Raw genomic sequence first — 21,476 nt, 5'->3', positions numbered from 1 at the left:
GTATGCAACATTTTTTATTAGCTTTTCTTTGCATGTCTTGTCAAGTTTTTTGTTTCAATTGGCGGTAACTGAATCGAAACCACGTGATACAAAGGTAACTAGGTCGACTGACTCGAGGTGCAAAATTTTAGTACAAAAACTGCAACCAAGCCTTTGTTCTTCTTTTCTTGATTTCCAATCTTTATTAAAAGTTTTATCTGATCCGTTTAATTTTTTCCGTAATGAGGAAATTTTGTTTTCAGTCAACGATGTTCCCGATATTGAAAGTTTTGTGTTGTGGTCAAAATCTTCCAACAAAATTTTTAATTGCATCCTTTTTTTTGTATTTTGGCCATCTATATAAACAATTTTGAATTCCTTTCCCCCTCATTCAAATTTTTAACAAGCTCGTCAGATCAGACCTCAAAAGAGCCTAGGGGTCTTTCCTACATCACCGTCTAAATATTTTATCTGAATAGGTCTTGCATCTTTATGAAAACCTTACGGAAAGTTTACAAAAATTTGTTTTAATTTTTTGTGTTTGATATGCCTAAGACGCGATCGAGATGCAAATCAATGCAAGTTGTTTGCTGTCCTGTTTGTTCCCCTGGTGAAAATTATATCCTGTGTGAGTTCTGCCGGACGTGGTTCATGCTTCCTGCAAAGCCTATTTCACGAAGGATTTCAAGTGTCGGGATATGTCACCTGACATGGTCTAAATCCGTGACGACTGTTCAGTATGGCCACGAGTTGTTATCTGTTGAGGCAGCACCAACTGAAATAGCAACTCATCACTTCGCGGATCTGAAGAGCCCAGTGTCCGAAGCCAAAAGAGCTTTGGATGCCTTGCCGTATACAACCCCACCCAGGTTGAGGTGCCATACGGAAGTGACCTCTGATCAGACCTAACAAGTAACATCATTGCTTCTTCATTTTTATTCATTATCTATGTGAACAACTTGAGGAATACAAATGAGACCAGCACTACTTTTGTCCAATACGGTGACAATTGATATTGTTTTTGGAAAACAAATTAGGTAAGGTTGCATGAAAATAATTGGATCGAAGCCTGGCCGAAACAAGCAACTAATTCAGGTTACGAATTGACCCTAAAATTTTTCAAATAGTATTGCGTATATTTTTGCAAACCTAATTATGAGCGTCGCAATCCATCAGACAATCCTCAAAATTTGAAAGAAAAAATGAATGTGAGCACCTTTGAGCCATTTTGACTGCTGTTCGAAATTCAAAAGCTGAAAAAGAACTGAAACCCCAAATATCTATCGAGATTTGAAAAAACTGGACTACGATGGCTGATGTGGTAATAGATATTGCTGTCCTTAAATGTAAGATATGTAGAGAATCAAAAGATTTACACAAAGGATTTCTATCAAGATTAATAGTGAGCACTCTAGTGAGCAAGAAAACGCTCTGCATCAAATATGCAGCAAACGGGACAGAAGTTCTGTATGATCTGTAATTTAGACATTCCCTTCGTTGAAATCCATTTTCATTGATTTAACTAGGGAGTAAGTTTCCATAAACGTGAGTTCCAAAAACACCTCCAAGAAATCGACCTTTATCGGGTGTTATAACGAGTTGACGAAAAATTATATTCTTTTGTGCAATTTTTTTTTGTCAAATACAATGAGACAAGTTGTTTGAAGCCGCAGCAAAAGCAATTAACCAAAGAAAAAAACAACTGAAATTTTTACAATATGAAAATCATGAAATCACAAATCCGCATCTGAAATTAAAGAGCCCTTTGGGGAACGAAAAAATGTTTCCATCCCTGAACCAAAGCTGGTAGAGCCAAAAAACTATCAAAGAGGCAAAAACCAAAAAACCTGATGGCATCCGGTTGAGTTTACCGGAAAACATTTCAAAACCTGCCAGGGGACAAAATTGCACGACATTTGTCAGGCTTCTGCACTGTTAGTGTTGATGCCATTAAAAGGTATGCAAACGGAAATGAAACCACTTGTATCAGAAGAGAGGGATGCGAACGATTGTTTTTGTTTTTACAGTTGCCAAAAACGGCTAATGACTATTCTGTGTATCAGAAAGCTCAAAAAACAAGAAACACTTATTTTTCTTTGGAGAAGAATTAAATGCCGAATGTTTAAAAACAGGATGAAACGCCGCGAACTGGCCGAATATGGATTCGGAATAAGATCAATATCCGTGATTGTTCAAAAAGAAAATGAAAACTTGGAAAGATGTCAAAACTGATGGTTCAATGTTGTAATATTTTCTAGCACATCAACTTGAAAAAATGTGTCTACCTAACTGTTGGTGCTACTTTTAAACAGCAAAAAGAATCATCAGTCAAAAGGAAATTTCTATGGAAACTGAGCGAAAATAGAAATCGAAAAACTTAAAATTGTCCAAAAAATTAAAATATACAAGCTAGGACTGAAAATGTCTCCAGTACTTTTTTGGAAAAGGAAACCCTGAGCAACCAAAACTATTAGCACTAAAGCTACAAAAAATATTCCATCATAACATAATTGTAGTTATTAAAATTTACATGGTGCAAAACTGCTTTTTTCCCAATAATACCAAATCACTGCTGAGTTTTAATGAGTTATTTGAATAAACTCTGAAATTTTTTTATGAGAATTTGCCATATATCTGGGGCGTTTAGTGTTACGTATGCATCATCCTTGCTTATGTCAACAAAAACAATTAGTGCAGTACTTTGTCAATTTCTTTGTAAAAATTGAGATAAATTAATTACTCAATTATCCAATAAGAAATGAGTACCATTGAGGTTCCATATGATCACTAACTGATGGTGTAATTTAGTCGAAAAATTCGGATAGTGTAAGCATACTGTATTTAGAATCATTCGAAACTGTGACAATGAGCAACTTGACTGTAATTTATATCTCAATCACTTTCAGTCTTTTCTCGTTACCTTATGCTAGATTTTAAAATGGAAGCATTTTTTCTTATTTGAGCTTTTCTACAAGCAGTTAACAACATTACTATCCTTGACTGAAGCTTCAAAAATTTTGGTGATAGATTGAACGTAGTTTATCAGTAATGATATTCTTAACTTTGACAAAACATTAAGTTGCAGTCCATTAAACATCCGAATGACTATTTGTTTTGATGCGATCTTCAGTAAATTTGGTTCAGTGAAGAACAAGTCCTGTGTATTACTCTAGAACTACGCCACGAACACCTGGATGGCAAAAAGGGACATTTTTTGGATATTTTTGACAAGCAGTAAGTTGACAAAAAAGTGTGGATAAGACTTGAAAGCTGCATTGAAGCAACCTAATTGTAACCCATGGGTGACAGCAAAGCGACAGAACCATAGAATGATAACAAAATAGTGTTAAAGCCAATGACCGAGCAAAATCATCTGAATCTGAACTTGACACCAATCGGCCGTATTCCTGGTGAGCTATAGGAACGTCAAAAGAAACATGGGGGCAAAAAACCTTAGGTTTTTTTAATACGGTCATCACAATAACGGAAGATAAATTTACGAAGACAATACGCAGAAAAACGAGCTTTTCAAATCGGTAAGCTCCGCATTATAGTTGATCAACTGAAAAACAGTTCAATTGCTTTTTTTAAAAGAGGTATCGAAATTTCTGATTGATGTCAATCGTGCCTACAAAAATATAAGCATGCCTCAACTGGCGGGACAAGCACCAAAAATTCTAAAAACACTCTGTTTCAAAAAATTAAATTTGTCGGAGCGTGGACAGAGTAGTTGAAACATTCAGAAATTTGGAGAAAACTATTCTGGAGACTCCTAATATCCTTAATCAGAAATTGAAAGAGTGTGAATTATTCAACAAACCGTTTTCAAATGCATCACAGCTGGAAACAAAAATTTTTTGTCAAAAATCTGGTTGAAGTAGTACACGAATTTACAAGCCTATCCAAAAACAAACTCAGATATGGACAAACTATGCAAAAAATTATACAAGCGCTGAATTGAAGCTAGAAAAATGTCCGATTCAAGTAGCCCCAATTGTCACTCACGAACTCCGTTCATTTTGCTTGTCTCAATGCAACAATTACAGAATCCAATAAAAAAATTATGCACCGAATTTGAGAGCAGCAAAGCCTAAAACTGTAGCTGACTAAACGTCAGCCTGCAGAGTGAGTCAAACTATCATTGTTAACAGGTCATATCCGGAGGACACTTCTGTTTCACAAAATGGATGTTCAGAATTTTGAAAATTGCTTCTTTAATAAAGGAATTACAGACGCTACAAGATCAATCAATTTCATTTCACAGGAAGAATCAAATTACTGAGATTAACTTGGACCAGATTTTTGTAACCAAACAAGACAGGATGCTGTTTAAAGGGTACACGAAAGTGCAAGATACTCTCAATGAAACAATTGAGGAGCTCGATGAAAATATAGAGTGCTTCCAGAAACGGATTCATTCTATACAAAACATGCTTCACTCAACAGAAAACTCAGTTGAATCAACAGAAGAGCAGGTGTCGACTGATTGAAGCCTTACAAACTTCAGTGCCAGATTGAACAAAGTTTATCACTGAAGATATCCTTAACTGCAATCAAATATTCGTTAATAGTCCTTTAAAAAGCCGAGCGGCTGATTGTTTCCAACGCGATCTTCAGTCAATAGGATTTAGTGAAACTCTATAACCAGGCTGTAAAGATTGGGTTTAGTTGAAATTCTTGATCAGTCATCACATTGATACTATGCAATATAATAGGCCTTGAAGAGATTCAAAAACACATCAACTTCTCACAAATCATGACAAATTGTAATCAATGCAAATTTATTTGTTTGACATAAACAAGGTCAGTTCCCGACACACGCGAAATACCCTCACAAACCCGAAACCGACAATCGCTACTACTTTTATCGGCGCTTCTCGATTCTTTTTAATGAGCTTATCCATATTTACGCAAACCAAGCAGCACTACCTGTGGGAGAATTTAATTTTTGTACGGCTTGATGGTAACATAGGAAATTGTCAAAACTTGGCCAAGCCGAATTATTTGAAAATTGATGAAAGAAAATACCAACAGTTGATCACAGTGTTCAAGAAAGAAGTGAATATTCTATTTAAAAGCAAAATAGAGGTGCTTTTTTACTTATCTGTAGACAAAAATACTGAGCATCTATGTAAGAGCGACCAAATGAAATTAATTCTATCTTATAGGTTCAAGATTCTACTGCCTGTGACGAAATTACCCCCTGATTACCCCCAAACTGATATAAGAGTGTGGGGGTAATAGTATATGGTGGGGTCAAACTATGTAAGATAAGAGGGTTAATAGGGTAATTTTAATAGGAGTAAGGGGGAACTGTTAGAGCCACCAACCTCAAAAAATAACCCCCAAGATGTAAAATTAGGGGGTAACTTTATGGGGTAAAACTATATAAGATAAGGATGTAACGGGGAGTAAGGGGAATTGTTTGACGTAAGAGTTGCCCATTACCCCCAAAATGTTGTAGGGTTTTTGAGGGGAATTGGCTGCAAATTCCTAGATTAACCCCCCAATCCTACATCTATTTTGGGGTAAAAATTTGACACGGGACCAGCTAACTGAAATTCGGGACTTGAGCATCTTGTCACATCGAAGCACACTCAATGAATTTGTTGAAGCCATGTTGCAGAAACCGTTCTTGCCGTACTGCTTCAGTAAAAGCGAAATCGCTATACAATTGTGGTAGGACTGGCTGTAAAAGACCATGAAAACACACATTCCAGAAAACACAAAAATATGAATTTACGGCAAGATATCACAAATGAAGAGAGATATGAAATTAAAAGGAACCACTCGCATATGTATTGAAGGGGCTTCAAAAAATGGAAACGATTTGAATGGAATCGAGCAGCACTATTTATTGCAGATCAGTAATCGTTGGAAAAACACTCTGTAGAACTGGAAGGTTTTCTGGAATTCAAAAATACTTCGAAAACAGCCAAAAATCAAATCAACTTCCCTTGAAATGCAAGAACTTGAATCACATAAAAGCTACCACTGATTTAAAAAATCCAAGCTCTACAATAAGTTAAGCCTTTCCAGTCAGTGTTCACTATCGTTGACTTTAAAAGTGTGTCGAAGTCTCCCAATAATAGATATACATTTTACTGAAGAAAAGGGTGTAAAAGCTCTGGAAAATTTATGTATGAGGATTGGTAGTAGTGGTAGTCGTTTTAGAAGCTGCAGCTTCACCAATGTTAGAAAATGTGCCAATTTTACCCCATTTTCGACCGGCGGCCCGGACAAACACAGTCTCATTTTTCAATGTGCCATTAGATGTATGTTCTACTATTGTTTTGTCCACACGAACAAAGATAGATACAACAACAATTGGAAGTACTTCGTTCAAACCAAAAATGAGTTGGAGCAAACTCCGAGTCCTCAAAAATTAACGGTTTAAAGGACAAGAAATTTGCAAAAAAAAAGAGAAACAAGAGAGATATTTTTAGACAATTAGATCATTTTTTATAACCTGCGGAGAGTAACCTGTGATAGAACTATCTGGTATTACGGTCCAAAAAAGTTAGGCTAATAAGGTGGGACGGGATTGTTTGTTTTGCGTGGTAAAGTTTTCCGATCTACGTTGAATTCACCCGCTTTTTGTCTGTGATTTTGTCTCCTATTGTGAAGTGAATTTCGCAGGGAGTGACCTTATACGTGGCACATGTTGAACGAGTGGCAGCTTCTCGAATTTATAGCTATCGGGTATTGACCAGTTACTCGTGGTACCAACTAGTTCAACCAAGTTTGCGGGGTATTTTTCGCGGTAGCGGAAGTCTCAGTTGTCTTTTAAGGAGTCGTCTCTGCGGCACAGTTCTTCACGTGAGAGGACATTTTGCCAGAGGGTCTCCTTATCTAAACAATTATATTTTAAGGTTTTGTTTGACAGGTTTTCTTGTGAAGGTTTAGTGAGTATATTTGATAGTTCCGTCTGAGGGGTTCTTCCAAAGTGAGTTTCAAAGGGAGACATTTTTGTGGCTTTTTGGTTATCAGTTTAATATTTCCTATAATGTTAACTAATCTGTCGCGCAATGATGTCGCCTAAATTTGATGTCTAATTTGTTGCGCTCATTTTGAACAGTTGGTATCAATTGTTTGAATTTATTGTTCAACATTCCCTGTCCCTTGTTATCTCCCGTTGCTGTATTGGATTGGTCTAATATTTTTTCTTTTTACAAAAATTTTTAAAATCGAGAGCTTCGGACCTGGTCGCAGCGGATTGATTGATGGATGCTTTGCAAAACTCCCTAAGTACTCGATGGCTGCTTTAGTAACGCAGTTTTTGTATACCTCGGGGTGGGAGAACGGTGAAAGTTTGTCAACTGTTACCAGAATGTAATTTCTAGGGGAGGTGTTGTTATAGATCAGCAGAGTCTATTGGGAATTCCAAATTTGGTTCTACCAATTGATGTAGTTTTTTTTTGTTTAATTTACCAATCAAAATTTTCCCAATGGATTTGGGGTACTTCATCAGCTTTGCAAAGTATAGATTTCCAACCTGGCCTGGGTACTTGTTCTGGATAGTTTGTAGAAAAATGGTCCTTAACTTGGCAGTTATGACAATTAAATTGTCGCAAATAAGGCAATTGATTGGTGAAACGGACTAGTCCCCGGATTTATTTTAGTAGAGGGGTTGACTTCTTTTAGCGTATCCCAGTTTTTGTTTTTAACCAATTCAATAACCAGTTCCTATTCCCTGCGGGAACTTTCCTTGACAAATTCCTCGTTAAAAACTCTATTTAAGTTTTCTCGGTAAAGCAGCTTTTTGTCTGAATCATAGGAATTAAGGGGTCATGTTTACTAGGACCGCAGAAAATATTTTGCCTTTGTTATTATCTCGGTATGTTTGAATGTAACTCAGAACAAAATGGCTTTCTGTAGAAGGAGGTTCGTCCGTTTCCATTTTGGTTGCTTTGGCGATCTCTGAAGTTTTCTTATCTCTAGTTCAAATCTGTTTTTGGTTGGTTTATTGTGCAATATAGTGGCCACCATTTGTTGTTGGCAGAAAGGAATGAGTTTCGAATTTCAGCTTTGTCGTGTGTGCAAAATTAGCTGCATAAAATTTGTTCATAGGCGTTGTGTTTTTTATTTTTGATAATCACCTTAATTTGTCTGGGGGGTTGGGGGGTTCCATATGGATTTCTTTCCAACCCTATCAATTTTCATTTTTGTGTAAATTGGTAAGAAAGTTTTTGTGCTTTTCGGAAAGCGACTCGCATGTTTGATAAGCCATGACAACTGTTGACGATAAGATATGTTCCCGCTGCTTTTCCTTCTAATATATTAAAACTGCACTGTTTTTGAATTGCGTTGGCAGCGAAATTTGGCTGTACGCATATTTAAGATCTATTTTTGAGAAGAATAATTCACCTGGAGACGACTTCTGTTCTGGTATATAAGATGTTACTAAGTCAACCCAGTGGTTTATACTTTGCATCCAATATTCGTTTTAAAATTTTAGAGGTCTAGTGCATTTTTGAAGCTTTTTTCTTTTTGACTGTGAAGACTACTGGTCTATTAAAAAATTCGTCCGAAATTTTATCTAAATTTATCATTGGTTTGGTGTTTTTATTCTGTTTTTCTTCTGTTTTTTTTTCTTGTAGAAAGTGTAAGGGTACTCATCTCTCTCTATATGACGGGAAGGATTGAATTTTTCTTTGAATGTTACCTCTGCGACATGATTTTGAGATACATCTTGACAAATGCAGTGGTGTGGGTATTTTGGCAAGCTCCAAGTTAAAATATTACGATGTTAACGCTTGAAAAAAGATTGATGATTTTACCTTCTATTTTCACCGCCATTAGTTTTATACACAGTATACGTAAAATATCTCGACCGATTACGTTGTGCGATATTGTCTTTACGAAAACACATTTTTATCAATTGGGAGCGTGTAAGGAGCCTGAATCTAAATCCAGAGGGTGTTCAACGGTTTGGATATCCTGTTTGTTGAAGCAATTGTACTTGATTCCTTTCGCAACTGGTACTGTTCTTGCTCTAGGGCAGCCATGTGCTTTTTCTTTAGCTGTGCCGAAAAATAATGTAAGATCTTGGACATCACTTCACCGCCAGCAAGTCCAGGCTAATGTTGTAGTTTGTTGTTCTGATCCAGAACTCTTTGTTGAAGTCTTTGTTAGATTTAGTATTCAGTGTTTAATGGACATTTCATGGTTTGACGGTGCTCATGTTTGCTCAGCTTTGAGCTAACTTTTTATATACAGCGATGCATGAGTGTCAAGGGACTCATTTTCTTGTTCCCGATGTTTTGTTTCTTCTTTAGCTCGGCGGACTCTAAGTGCGTTGGTTGTTTGAAGCTTTAGTTGCCTGGTTATTGTCGTGGGGTTTCTTGCGAGCCGACATGCGCTCTAGCTTTCCATAAACAATTGAAGTATCCTATCTTTTTACAATAGTTGCAAGTGCAGTTCTTTGATCGGAAGCTAGTTGGTTTTGATTGGGCTTCAGCATTTCCAGCTTGGATTAGGTTTACAAGATGGTGTAGTGTGCAGAAGAGTTGTTGTTTTACTTTGCTGATGCAAATTTAGAAAAATTGTGTTCATTTGGAGTCGGAAAATGCTCTCATTTTTTCCATTTGATTCGGGTATCGTCGTTGTTGTTGCTTGCGAAATACAGGACTTGTTCCAGTTAATGTACTTCCGTTCAATAGTATTTCTGTTATTCTCATGTTGGATATAAACATGTTTTTTACTAGATCCTCTCATAGCAGCTATAGAATGTCTCAAGTGATTCATCTGAGCGTTGCATTACTTCCTAACATTGGAACCTGTCAAAAATTGTGTTGCGTGGACGAGTGAAATTCATGGACTCGTTCATTTGTAGAGCAACGTTCTAATTGCTTATGTAAAGGTTCTTTGATAAAAGATTCTGGATGCTTCGGCTGATAATAAAGACCGAGACTTTGTACCTGTAAGTATGGATTGTCCCATAGGAGTCTGTCGACCACTGAAACCGTTCGTTCGATTTTTTTAGGTTCGTTTCCAAAGTTGACTAGTCATTTCTCGTTTCTTTTATCTGTTTTTCGCCTCATCGGAGTTCTCTCCTTCGAACGGATCCTCTTATGGGGGAGGTTTGGATAAAAGAGGTTAGCGATGGAGGGTTTGAATTCTTATAAATTATCAACTGCAATGTTGTCCCTTACCCTTATGGCCATCTTGAGAGTGGAGAATCAAGGTCTCTGTTGCGATAAACAACCTTTTGACTTGCATATTTTGAGAGCTTCAAAACATCTATTCTAGATGCCTTTTTCAACAAATGTAACAACCAATTACCACATGATTTGAACTAAGAAATCATAATTTCATCTGATTTCATCACAAACACTTGTTTCCTTTTGAGCTTGAGTTCTTCTTAAGCATAAAACATTTAAGTTTTTAAAGCATTTAAAGCAAGTCTAATAAACAAAACAAGTGTTGCGACGCAACATTTAATTGTTTGCCGACAAATAGGTTAAATATAAAGTAGTCAAAGCATTAAGCACCCAAAGCATTCAGTCTCAAAAAACTTTTGATAACCTAAAAAAGAGAAAATTAAAAGAAAATGAAAATCAGACCCCCCCCATATATACTATCGTCCCCCACATGTTATTCAGGTTGATTAACTTTTATAACTAGGTTGATTAACCTAAACAAGAGACTCGATAGAGGATATCTAGTGGGGTAGCTGTATACTCAAGACTTTGCATATTTTTAGGAAAACAATCAATTGAGCAACAATCAATTACCAAGTGATTTGAACTAAAAAAATATAATTTCGTCTGATTTTAACTTAAACACTTGTTTCCTTTTGAGCTTGAGTTCTTCTTAAGCATAAAGCATTTAAATCTTTGAAGTGTTTAAAGCAAGTCTAATTAACAAAACTAAGTGTTGCGATGCAACATTTAATGGTCCACGGACAGAAAAGGTTAAGGATAAAATAGTCAAAGCATTAAGCATCACAAGCAATCACTCTAAAAAATTTGTTGATGAACTAAAAAAGGGAAAAAGGGAAACATAAAGGGATATTGAAAAGTCTTCAAAGCGTTTAAAGCAAGTCTAATTAACAAAACTAAGTGTTGCTATGCAACATTTAATGGTCCACGGAAAAAAAAATTAAAGATAAAATAATCAAAGCATTAAGCATCACAAGCATCCACTCTCAAAAATTTGTTGATGAACTAAAAAAGGGAAAAAGGGAAACATAAAGGGATATTGAAAAGTGGACCCCCACTAGACACAATCGTCCCCCCACATGTTGTTCAAGTTGATTAACTTGTATAACTAGGTTGATTAATCTAACCAAGGGACCCGGTAGAAGATATCTAGTGGGGTAATTGTATAATCAAGACTCTGCATGTTTTTTTGGAAAACTTCAGGGGAAATCAATCTCTCTCTAGTATCATCGAGAACTCGGTTTTGCTAGCTTACTTTGCCCTCTGAATTTCTAAGACTAAGTTTGCGCCTTAAAATTGGCCGCACTTTTGCTGTGGGATAGATACAACCATATATTTACAATTTTCACGCTGTTTTAATTTGTTTTCTGAGCCGTGAGCCACAAAAGATTTGCAGCAACAGATACAGACAAAAATTACAGCCAAAGAAAACAACTAAAGAACAGCATCAAGACAAAGCAAAGAAAAAAGAGACAACAGCATATAAGAACCATGCCAGAAAATCTAAAACTTCTTCGAAAGTCGCGTGGAGCTCTCAGAGGAGTTGCAACAAAAGTCTACAATGAATCAGACAGCATACTGAACAAACCGTTCACGTTCTCAATTAAGACGACCCTATCCAACTGCAGCAGATAAATAAAATATTGAAGAAGAAGCAAGCCTTCCTATCTGAGCAGAATCAAAAGATTCAGTCTCTTTTTGATGATCCCGACAACTTGGACTATGAAATTGTTGAGACAGAGGAGTACGATGGCAAGATATGCCAACACAAGATCATCGGTTTGTTCAGTGGAAGACGAGACACTCGTCACAAGAGAGCTCATTTGCAGCCGGAAGCACCACGATTTCCAGAAACATGCAGAACATCAATCTGCCGAAGCCCGGCTTGCCCAATTTTTTCAAAAACTACTTGGACTGGATCTCTTTTTTCGATCGCTTCAAGGGTGAAATAATAGATAACAATCAGCTGACAAACAGTTTGAGATTACACTACCTGAAGTCAGCAAAGAAAGGAGAAGCTTTGAAGATGTTAGTTTCAATCACAGCCATCGACGACAACTTTGATGTTGCAATGGAAATTGTGCAGAAGCCATACGAGAACAAAAGATTGATACTGCGAGCCCACATCCACGGAATTGTCTCCTATTGACCAGTTTTAAATGAAAACACGCGGGAATTATGAAAACTTATCGCACAATGGAGGAGCAAAAATTTTCTCTTCGGAACAAGGGACAACTAGTGGAGCGTCACAACCCCTTCTTCGTCTACTTGATTGCAGAAAAATTGCCCGCCGCAACACAAAATTTTGGGAGCTTTCTTTAAAAGCGAAAGAACTAGAGATCAATCAACCTATCAGGAACTAAAAACTTTCCTGGAGGAACGTGTTCAAGCCTTGGAGTCAGCAAATTAAACACAGAGACAACTTCACACACATGTCACGACAACGAATCAGCAATGCGAATGTTGGGAAAAGGAACACCGAATTTTCAAATGTGGGAGGTTCAAAGGTTTAGGTGTCAAGGAGTGAGCCCAGCTGATCAAAAATCAAAGGATTTTTTTCAATTGTCTACGACCAGGACACCGAGCAGAGAACTGCGAAGGTTCTTCATGCCGCCAATGCGGACGAAATCATCACACTTTGTTGCGTCGAGAAGATGCGCATCAAGTTAACAATCAAATAAAAAATCAATTGGAAACAGCCGCAAATCCAACGCAGGGGAACAGGAATGGTTACATCTGGAGCTTCAAGCAGTAATGCAGAACAAATAACTATCAATCAAAAGATAACAGCAACCCTCACCCATGAACACAAGACACTGGAAAATTTTCTCCAGATAGCAATTGATCCTGATAATGTCCAAAGGGAAATCGTATATCTGCGAGCAATTCTGGACTCTGCATCTCAGAATAATATTGTAACTCAATCTGGAGTACAAAGACTTCAGCTAAAGAGAAAGAGAAACAATACTCGTGTTTTTGGCCTCGCAGGAAATGAGGTCTCAACTAATCGCGGACTTATTGACCTTTGCCTTCAACCGAAGAAACAAAGCACCAATTATCATTGAAGCATCAATTTTGACAAAAATGTCAAACGATTTGCCTTCTCGTTATATCAACACAATTGAGAGACAGTAAAGGAACTACAGTTGTCTGATCCCGAATTTAGCCAGCCCGCCCCAGTTGATCTCATCAATGAAGCGTGACTCTACGAAGATTTGATGGTTGGTAACAACCGACTGAAAGAACCAAACATCCCCGTTACTTGTCAACTCTCAGTATTCGCTTGTCTAGTATTCGGACGCGAAAACGTGCAAACTTCCAATTCTTCCAGCTTGCAAACCTATCATGTGTCATCATTTGAGGAAAATTCACAGCGTTTTGGGACATCGAGGAAGTGCCTGTAACTAAACATCTAGCCAACAAAGAAAGAAGACGTGAAGAAAACTTCAAATTCAACCACACGAAGAAGCCCTGAAGAAATGTTCATCGTAAAACTGTCGTTTCAGAAAGAAATTGGAGAAATGGTGGATTCACAGCAGCAGGCACGACAATGATTTAGAAATCTCCTTCATAGATTTCAAAAAAGCCTGACACATGAAAGAAGCACCCGCAAAAAATATGATACTGCCAATAGAGAAAAAAATTATCTCAGTCATCACTGTGTGTTCAAAAACTCAAGTACGACAACGAAGCTGAGTGTTATTTTGACGGTTCAGCAAAGACTACCAGTGGAATTTCTTTGAACGATAGACTGATGTTGGGATCCAAGATCCAGAAAGATCTATTCAGCATCCTGATTCGTTTCCGTGTATATCCTGTAGCCCTTTCAGTAGACTTTGCAAAAATGTACATACAAGTGCAACTGGACGCCGAAAATAAAGACTATCATCGAATACTTTGGAAGGAACCGAACACAACAAACATATTGACATTTAGGATGACGTACGGAATAGCATCATCAGCGTTCCATTCTGTTCGCCCATTACAGGTTTTAAGATTCTACTAACAAAAATGTACATCTAGGAATCATGACAGACATGCACGTCGACGACTTGTTGACAGCAGCATCCGATCTGAAAAAAGCAATGAAATTGCAGGTCTCAATCATAGCAGTTCTTTCAGAAGCAAGGTTTGAGATTCGCAAGTGGACTTCAAGTTACCTGGAACTTTTTGAAAGATTACTTGCAAACTTTCGAGAAATTACCGACAAGTTGGCAATTAAAAGCAACCAATACAGTATAAAAACTTTAAGCGTCAAGTGGAACCCAAATCCAGACCACTTCAGTTTCATAGCAAAACTGGACGAAAAGACACCACCAATCTACAAAACGCGAAATACTGTCGGAAGTCACACGGCTCTTTGATCCTTTGGGACGGCTTTCACCTACAACAAAACAGTTCAAGTCTCTTGTGCAACTGCGTTGGATGGACCGACTTTGTCGAAAGGCCTTCAGCAACAGCACAGCCGACTTAGAGTTCAACTGAGTGATTTTGAAAATATTACACTGCCCAAAAAGGTAGTTTCAATCTCACCAGCATCATCGCGGTCATTGACCTTCACGGCTTTTGTGATGCGTCAACTACAGCCTAGGTCACAGCTGTGTATATACGAAAATCGTTCGACGGATTGGTTCAATCATGGATGTTGACAGCAAAGACCAGAGTTGCATCATTAAGGAGCTTGGGCGTTCCCCGGTTGGAACTTTGTGCAGCAGTTCTTGGAGCAAATTTGGAGCAAAGTTCGTGGAAGCCTATAATCATCTTTGAGCGATCAACGTTTCCCTACACCAAAGGTGTACGCTTGGACAGATTCAACGGTAACACTTGCTTGGCTGCAAGACTTTGCGAGAAAGTAGAAGACATTCGTTGCCAACCGTGTTGCACAGAACATCATTCAATCCAGCAACTGGAATTTGGAGCCGATGGAGGAGAATCCTGCTGATTGCTCACCACGAGTGATCTCTGAGAAACACTGAAGCAAACGACAATGGTTGTTACTCAGGAGAACAGCTCAATAGTTCAGCTAATTCATCGAATTTTCTCGTTTGAAAAACTGATCCAAAATTTTTGCTGTCAAGAAATTCATTCACAAGGCGAAACAACAAAGCCAGAAGACATTTGCCAGCAGAAAGGATGCAACACAATCCGATACTAAATGCTACTCACAGAAGAGGAACCTATCATCAAAACGATGTCAACAGAAAATGGCGGAAGCTGCAAAAGCATCTCAATTTCAATCACTTCGTCAACTCTTCAGCTCTTCAGATCTTTATCATGGACGGATTGCAATATACAGTCTGATTCAAAAACATTACTTGCAAAAGTTTGATGCCATTGTTAGTCAATCATCTTCATCAATGACAGAAGAGAAAGGTAACAACAAAGGTAGATAAAGTTGAGGTAGATAAAGCTGGTGAGGTTGAGGTAGGTAAGGTTGAGGTTGTTGGTTGTTAAGTTGAAGATAGGTAAGGTTGATCAGAGTGAGGAAACTAAGTTTGATAAAGTTGAGGTAGATAAAGCTGGTGAGGTTGAGTTAGGTAGTGTTGAGGTTGTTGGTTGTTAAGTTGAAGATAGGTAAGGTTGGTCAGAGTGAGGAAACTAAGTTTGGTAAGGTTGAGGTAGGGTAAGGCTGTTAAGGCTGAGTTAGGCAAGATCGGTAAGGGTCAGGTAGGTACGCTTGGTACAGCTCATTTATGTAGTTTAGATAAACCAACAAGTTTCAACGAATTGGAGCGACATGTAGGTACAATTGAAGAAGAATTGATCAACAAAATTACAAAACGAAGAATAAAGCTACTGCCATGAAGGGGATGACATTTCAAGCTTTCTCCCGTCTACGACCCAGAAAATAAAATTGTTCGCGTGGGCGGACGACTAACAAATTCACCTTACAACATTGACAAGAAGTTTCCTATCCCAAAGATTCGCCAATCACAGTGCTTCTGATTCGGGAAGCTCATGCAAGGAACCTACATGGAGGCCCACAGTGAACATTGTTTTATCTTCGACAAACAATTTGGATACCTGGAGGACTATCAGTTTTTAGAAAAATTATTTGAAACTGCAAGCCCTACATTCGCCACGACGCCAGAATTCTTCAGCCGCAAATGGTAGATCTGCCAACAGAACGTTTTGTTTCATCATTTGCTTTCACTCACACTTGTTTGGACTACTGTGACCCTTTCAGCTCAAAAGCCGTTCATCCGGAAACAACGACAACGTTGACTGAAGAGGACTGTCTGGACGCCATAAAAAGTTTTTCAGCACAACGTGGACTGCCTAAAAATATTAATAGTGGCAACTTAAAGACTTTCACTTGAACTCGGGGAGAAATTGAGTTCCGGAAGTTAATAATGTACAGAGATTTCAAGGAAACGGTAGATGCCTTCACTACCGGACAGCAGATAAACTGGTTGACAATTCCTCCACGGACGCCTCACTTCGGTGATCCCTGGGAGGCTGCAATAAAATCCATGAAGAGACATTTTTACAGGACTGTGGGGACCACAAAGTTGTTTTTTGAGAATTTCATAACCTTGATCACTCAAGTTGAGCCCATCCTCAATTCTCTCCCGCTGGCAGCCCCCTCTAGCGATGCCGATGACCCCTCAGGACTAAAACCCGCTTATTGGACGCCCACTAATAGCTTTGCCGGAGCCATATCAAGAAAACAACCGGACACTAAACAGAAGGTTCAAAAGCATCAGCAACATTGCCAGAAGTTTTGCAAAAAAGTGGTCCGTGGACTACTTGACAACGTTTCAACATCGACCAAAATGGCACGATAACAAGCAACATTACGCCGTCAACGACATTGCTATCATCAAATAAGACAACACGCCTCCAGTGCTATGGCCACTGGCAAAGATTACAGAAAATTTCGACAGAAATGACAAGATAGTACGAGTCGTCCAAGTTAGAACTCAAACAGGCCTCTACATACGACCAGTGAGCCGACTTGTTCCATTGAAGAAGAAAAAACCAGAATCTCAGGTACCCAAATGAAAGACAGCGGATGACCCAATGGATGAGGACTGACAGGTCAGCAGCACAACTCATTTCAATACAACAAGACCGGAAGATAAGCGTTTCCTTGACAATGAGCAATCAATATTCATGTCAATAACATCAGCAATCAATAAGTTGAAGCCTGTCACGCTAATTGTTAGTCTTTCACCTTCATGACAGCAACGACAATGAAGACCACAATGATGATGATGATGATAATGACCATGAGGATGATCATGACGACAACGACAAAGACGACGATCACGACTACGATGATGATGACTACAACGACGAAGATGTCAACAAGGCAAAAAACAATGAATTTTCAGAAATCATTTTGCTCTTTAAAAATTTTCTGTGAAGTGTCTTGTGTCAAATGGTCTCAAGTGACGTCAATATTACTTTCCATTTGAACTAGTTCAAGGAGACGGGTTATGTCGCGGTAAACAATCTTTTGACCTTCATATTTCCAGAGCTTCAAAACTTCAATTCTAGATATTGCTTCTTCAACAAATGCAACAATAAATTACCACGTGTTTTGAACTAAGAAATCATAATTCCATCTGATTTCATCACAAACAATTGTTTCTTTTTGAGCTTGGTTTCTTCCTAAGCATAAATCTTTTAAGTCTTTAAAGCGTTTCAAGCAAGTCTAATTAACAAAAATAAGTGTTGCGACGCAACCGTCTCCATTAGGAATTGGGGTCTTCTTCCGCATCTCTAATGGAGATTTTATTAACTGTGCATTGTGATCAGCAAGTATGTTGGGGGACGATCAGACTGATGACTGAAGATTAGCTAACAGAAATTGATTTAGAATACAGTTGGATTTTCTCAGCTTGAACTTGAAAAGGAGACAGGTGAGCAAATTTTCTTGTTATTCGGTCCTGGCCACGAAAGTGACTCTATTATAATTTGTTTTTTTCTGGTTTCGCTATTTTACAGCGATGCACACAGATCACAAAAATTATCAATTGGTGCACATGAAATGAGCAACACAAAACATGATCGGATTGGATCAAACATACGTACAAACTTCTATTTATTTAGCATATGCAATATAAGTGTCCATATATAAATAAGTTGAAAAGTTAGTTTCAGTTTAACTTCGGTATGTCAATTCCCCCTGGGAGATAATTCATCTGGGAAATCTCTTGAAGTGCGTTCAGGTCTTCCCAGTTAAGATCTGAAATAGAGTCTGAGGGTCATGATACTGGTGGCGTTTTACACTCCTGTGACAATATGGAAGTTGCTATCTGATCTTTGTCCAGCTGGTTGATGACGACGTCCCCCTAGGATGAAGTCTGCGACCCAAGACAAGTATTGGCCAGACCGACCATACCCAAAACAGGCATTGGCCAGACCGACAATACCCAAAGATAGGTATTGGCCAGACCGTGCAGAGTTTGGCCACCATTGGCCAGACTGACCAGACATTGTCCAGACCTTTGGGCAGACCGAACAGACCTTGGGCCAGACCGTTGTCCAGACCATCGGTGAGACCGTTGTCCAGACCAATGGCCAGACTGAACAGACCCTAGGTCAGACCATTGTCCAGACCGTAGGCCTGACCATCCGCCAGACCGTTGTCAAAATCAATGGCCAGACCGAACAGACCTTAGGCCAGACCATTGTCCAGACCGTAGGCCAGACCATACGCCAGACCGTTGTCCAGCCCAATGGCCAGACCGAGCAGACCCTACGCCAGACCATTGTCCAGAACGTAGGCCAGACCATCCGCCAGACCGCTGTCAAGATTAATGGCCAGACCGAACAGATCCTAGGCCAGACTATTAGCCTGACTCATTTAAACGTGTATAAGCATCAAATAAAACTTATAATTTATTCGTTTCATTTTTTTGAAAGACAAATGATTATGAGATTTTAAAAAGAAATTATTGAAAAAAAGCCGTCGATTTAAACACAAATGCAAATTTCAAAAGAATGTTAATGTAGTATTGTAATCATCTAGAAGTAGATGTCGTTTACCTTTTATGGGCTGCTATTTTGAAAAACAGTCAGTACAGCACGGATTTATACAATTTGGCTCTTATTTGGCTGGACCTCTAGGCCTTGAAATTAGGTATTGGCCAGACCGAACAGGCCGAAATTTGGGTATTGGCCAGACCGAACAGACCGAAATATGGGTATTGGCCAGACCGAACAGTCCGAAATATGGGTATTCGCCAGACCGAACAGACTAAAATTGCCATTGGCCAGACGGAAGGCGCGACCCAAATTTTTTCCAGACCATTGTGGACGGTCGCACCGGACCCCCTGTCCGCGACACAAGTCGATCTGGCCAATACCTGTCTTGGGTCGCGGACTTCATCCTGGGCCTCTCCCTAGTTGAAGATTTTCGCTTGTGCTTGGGATCAGTGAAGGCAATAGGGTGTCGAGATAAACCGCCTATGGTGAAGCGGGGTGCGTGTTTGACCGTTGGTTATGTTCAGCTTAAGAGAAACTTTCTTTTCGGGCGACATTCAATTGGACTGCTTTGTTGACTTTTTTGGTCGAGATGACCGAATCGAACTGTGTTTCCCTGTGATCCCTGGTGGAGGGCGGAGGGCAGATTTGGAATGACACGCTTTTTGGCTGTTCAAATATATCTTCTGCCTCAGAGGTCAAAAAATATTGCTGGTCGCTGCTTGTCTGGAATTAGATAGGAGAGTTGCTGCGTTTTCGTTTTCGAGATCGATTACTTCAACCAAATGGCTCTGTGAAAAGTCCCCTGTGTTAAAATGAACGAAAGATTTAATTGCAGAATAGTGGCAATACGTGTAATAAGTGCTTTGATCCAGTGACTATGATAGAGCTGCTGGTTTTGCCATTGTATTGAAATTTGCTCCTGGTGGAGACTTGGATGAAGCATTCCCTTTTGGATGGTTTTGTTTGATGTGTCATGGGGTTGTGGTTACTGTTTCTTTTCGTTTGTTAGACTTAGAGAGGCTGGTTTTTGGCGGAAGTCTTCTGGGATGACCTGCTGAGAGGCGATTTGATTTGTTGTTTTTGTTGATATTTATGGTTGACCGGCATTGACCTGCGCTTGCAGTATACGAAAGCAATTGCTCTAGCCCCGCTGAAATCCAACTCAGATTGCATTGATTCTGTCTCTGATTTCAATAGCGGCGGAGCAATTACTTTCTTATACCGTGACTTATGCATGAAAAGACTAATGTGTGTTTTTGTTTGTCTGTTTGTGTGTTTGACTGTGTGTTTCTGTGTACGAGTGTTTTGTGTGTGTGTGTGTATGTGTGTGTGATAGAGAGAGAGAGTGTGTGTGTGTATATGTCTGTATGTGTGTGTGTGTGTCGAATATTGACTATAATTAGAAGGTCTAGCTCGTAGTTGAAGAGATGTAAAGTGCATGGTTTTCAAACGTCGCCGCCTGGTCGAACATGGTCTTTTCATAAGTCGCCGCCTTAACCTACGAACTATCTATCTCTCAGTTGTTATATAAAGTTTTCCTTCCGTTTTGCACATGAAGGCTAACTTCAGACAGAATAGCATCGAATTCTGTGTAGGTTAATTTTTTTTTCTAGCTGTAGAGCAATAAAGTTTTTTTAATGTGAAGTGCTACTGTATCATTTCTTGTGCTCTTGTCGGCTGGATGTACTTTATGTTCATATGATGAATTGACACTGTAATTGAATAATTTAGACAGAGCAGTCAATAAATAAAGATTTGAAAAAATATGTTCTCAAATAGGAGTGAATTTAATTTAGATGCAGTCAGTTTTTGCTTTTATGTGTTATTCTAATCGCAGTTTTTCTGGTGTTCGCAGTTAAATATCTGGACAGTAGTTTTATTCTCATGGCTATTTGAAAAAAGAATTGAATATAAAATGACATGTGGTGTCTGTAGCCTATAGAACGTCGGACGTCTAGGTTTTTGATCTAACGTTTCCTTGGATATGAGAGATAACTTATGCGCCGCAGCTTTTTCTTTTCTACAAAGCAAATAGAATTTTCCCTACTGAAATTAATGCAATGAAAATGGTACCACTTTAAGGCGCATATTATGCGTTGAGGTTCTCAGCAAATTTCAAAGTTTGAGGTTTTTTTAGATATAATTCTTCCCAGTTCGTGTCCGGGGCAGGGTTGCTTTTACTTATTCAGAAGGACGAAAATCGCTTGCAATCATGGGGAGAGCTATCAAAGAATGTTCGTTTTCAAATAGTTATATATTAGCTACCACAGTATTTTTTATTGCTTTCTATCCATCAAAGAGAAGACTTAGTTTGAAAAGGTTATTTAGAAACTTTACGATTGAAATCAGGACATTTTTTGCAGTAGTTTAACATCAAAAGTTTTTCACAGAAGCTGT

The 21,476-nt window shown here is 38.7% G+C and overlaps 3 protein-coding genes across 3 annotated transcripts in view; 2 read left to right on the top strand and 1 right to left on the bottom strand.

The window, feature by feature from the left end:
- LOC142352034 (uncharacterized) overlaps window positions 1-21,476 on the top strand; it is a 309,880-nt gene that overhangs the window by 159,703 nt on the left and 128,701 nt on the right. The window lies entirely within an intron of this gene.
- LOC142352035 (small ribosomal subunit protein uS11-like) overlaps window positions 1-21,476 on the bottom strand; it is a 211,574-nt gene that overhangs the window by 143,071 nt on the left and 47,027 nt on the right. The gene's annotated exons all lie outside the window — the stretch shown is intronic.
- On the top strand, window positions 11,902-12,291 carry LOC142351684 (uncharacterized). Its single transcript, XM_075403823.1, has one exon. The coding sequence runs from the start codon at window positions 11,902-11,904 to the stop codon at window positions 12,289-12,291; it is 390 nt and encodes a 129-aa protein (XP_075259938.1).

This window comes from Convolutriloba macropyga, chromosome 13 (assembly GCF_964194025.1).
Source record: "Convolutriloba macropyga chromosome 13, txConMacr16.3, whole genome shotgun sequence".
In the NCBI taxonomy this organism is placed as follows: Eukaryota; Metazoa; Xenacoelomorpha; order Acoela; family Convolutidae; genus Convolutriloba; species Convolutriloba macropyga.
Note: the sequence above shows the minus strand (reverse complement) of the source record. Positions and strands in the feature narration are given on the sequence as shown.

Bases quoted from the DNA above. Each gene is read 5' to 3' on its own strand.
- LOC142351684 (XM_075403823.1), top strand. From the start codon at position 11,902: ATGCCAACACAAGATCATCGGTTTGTTCAGTGGAAGACGAGACACTCG.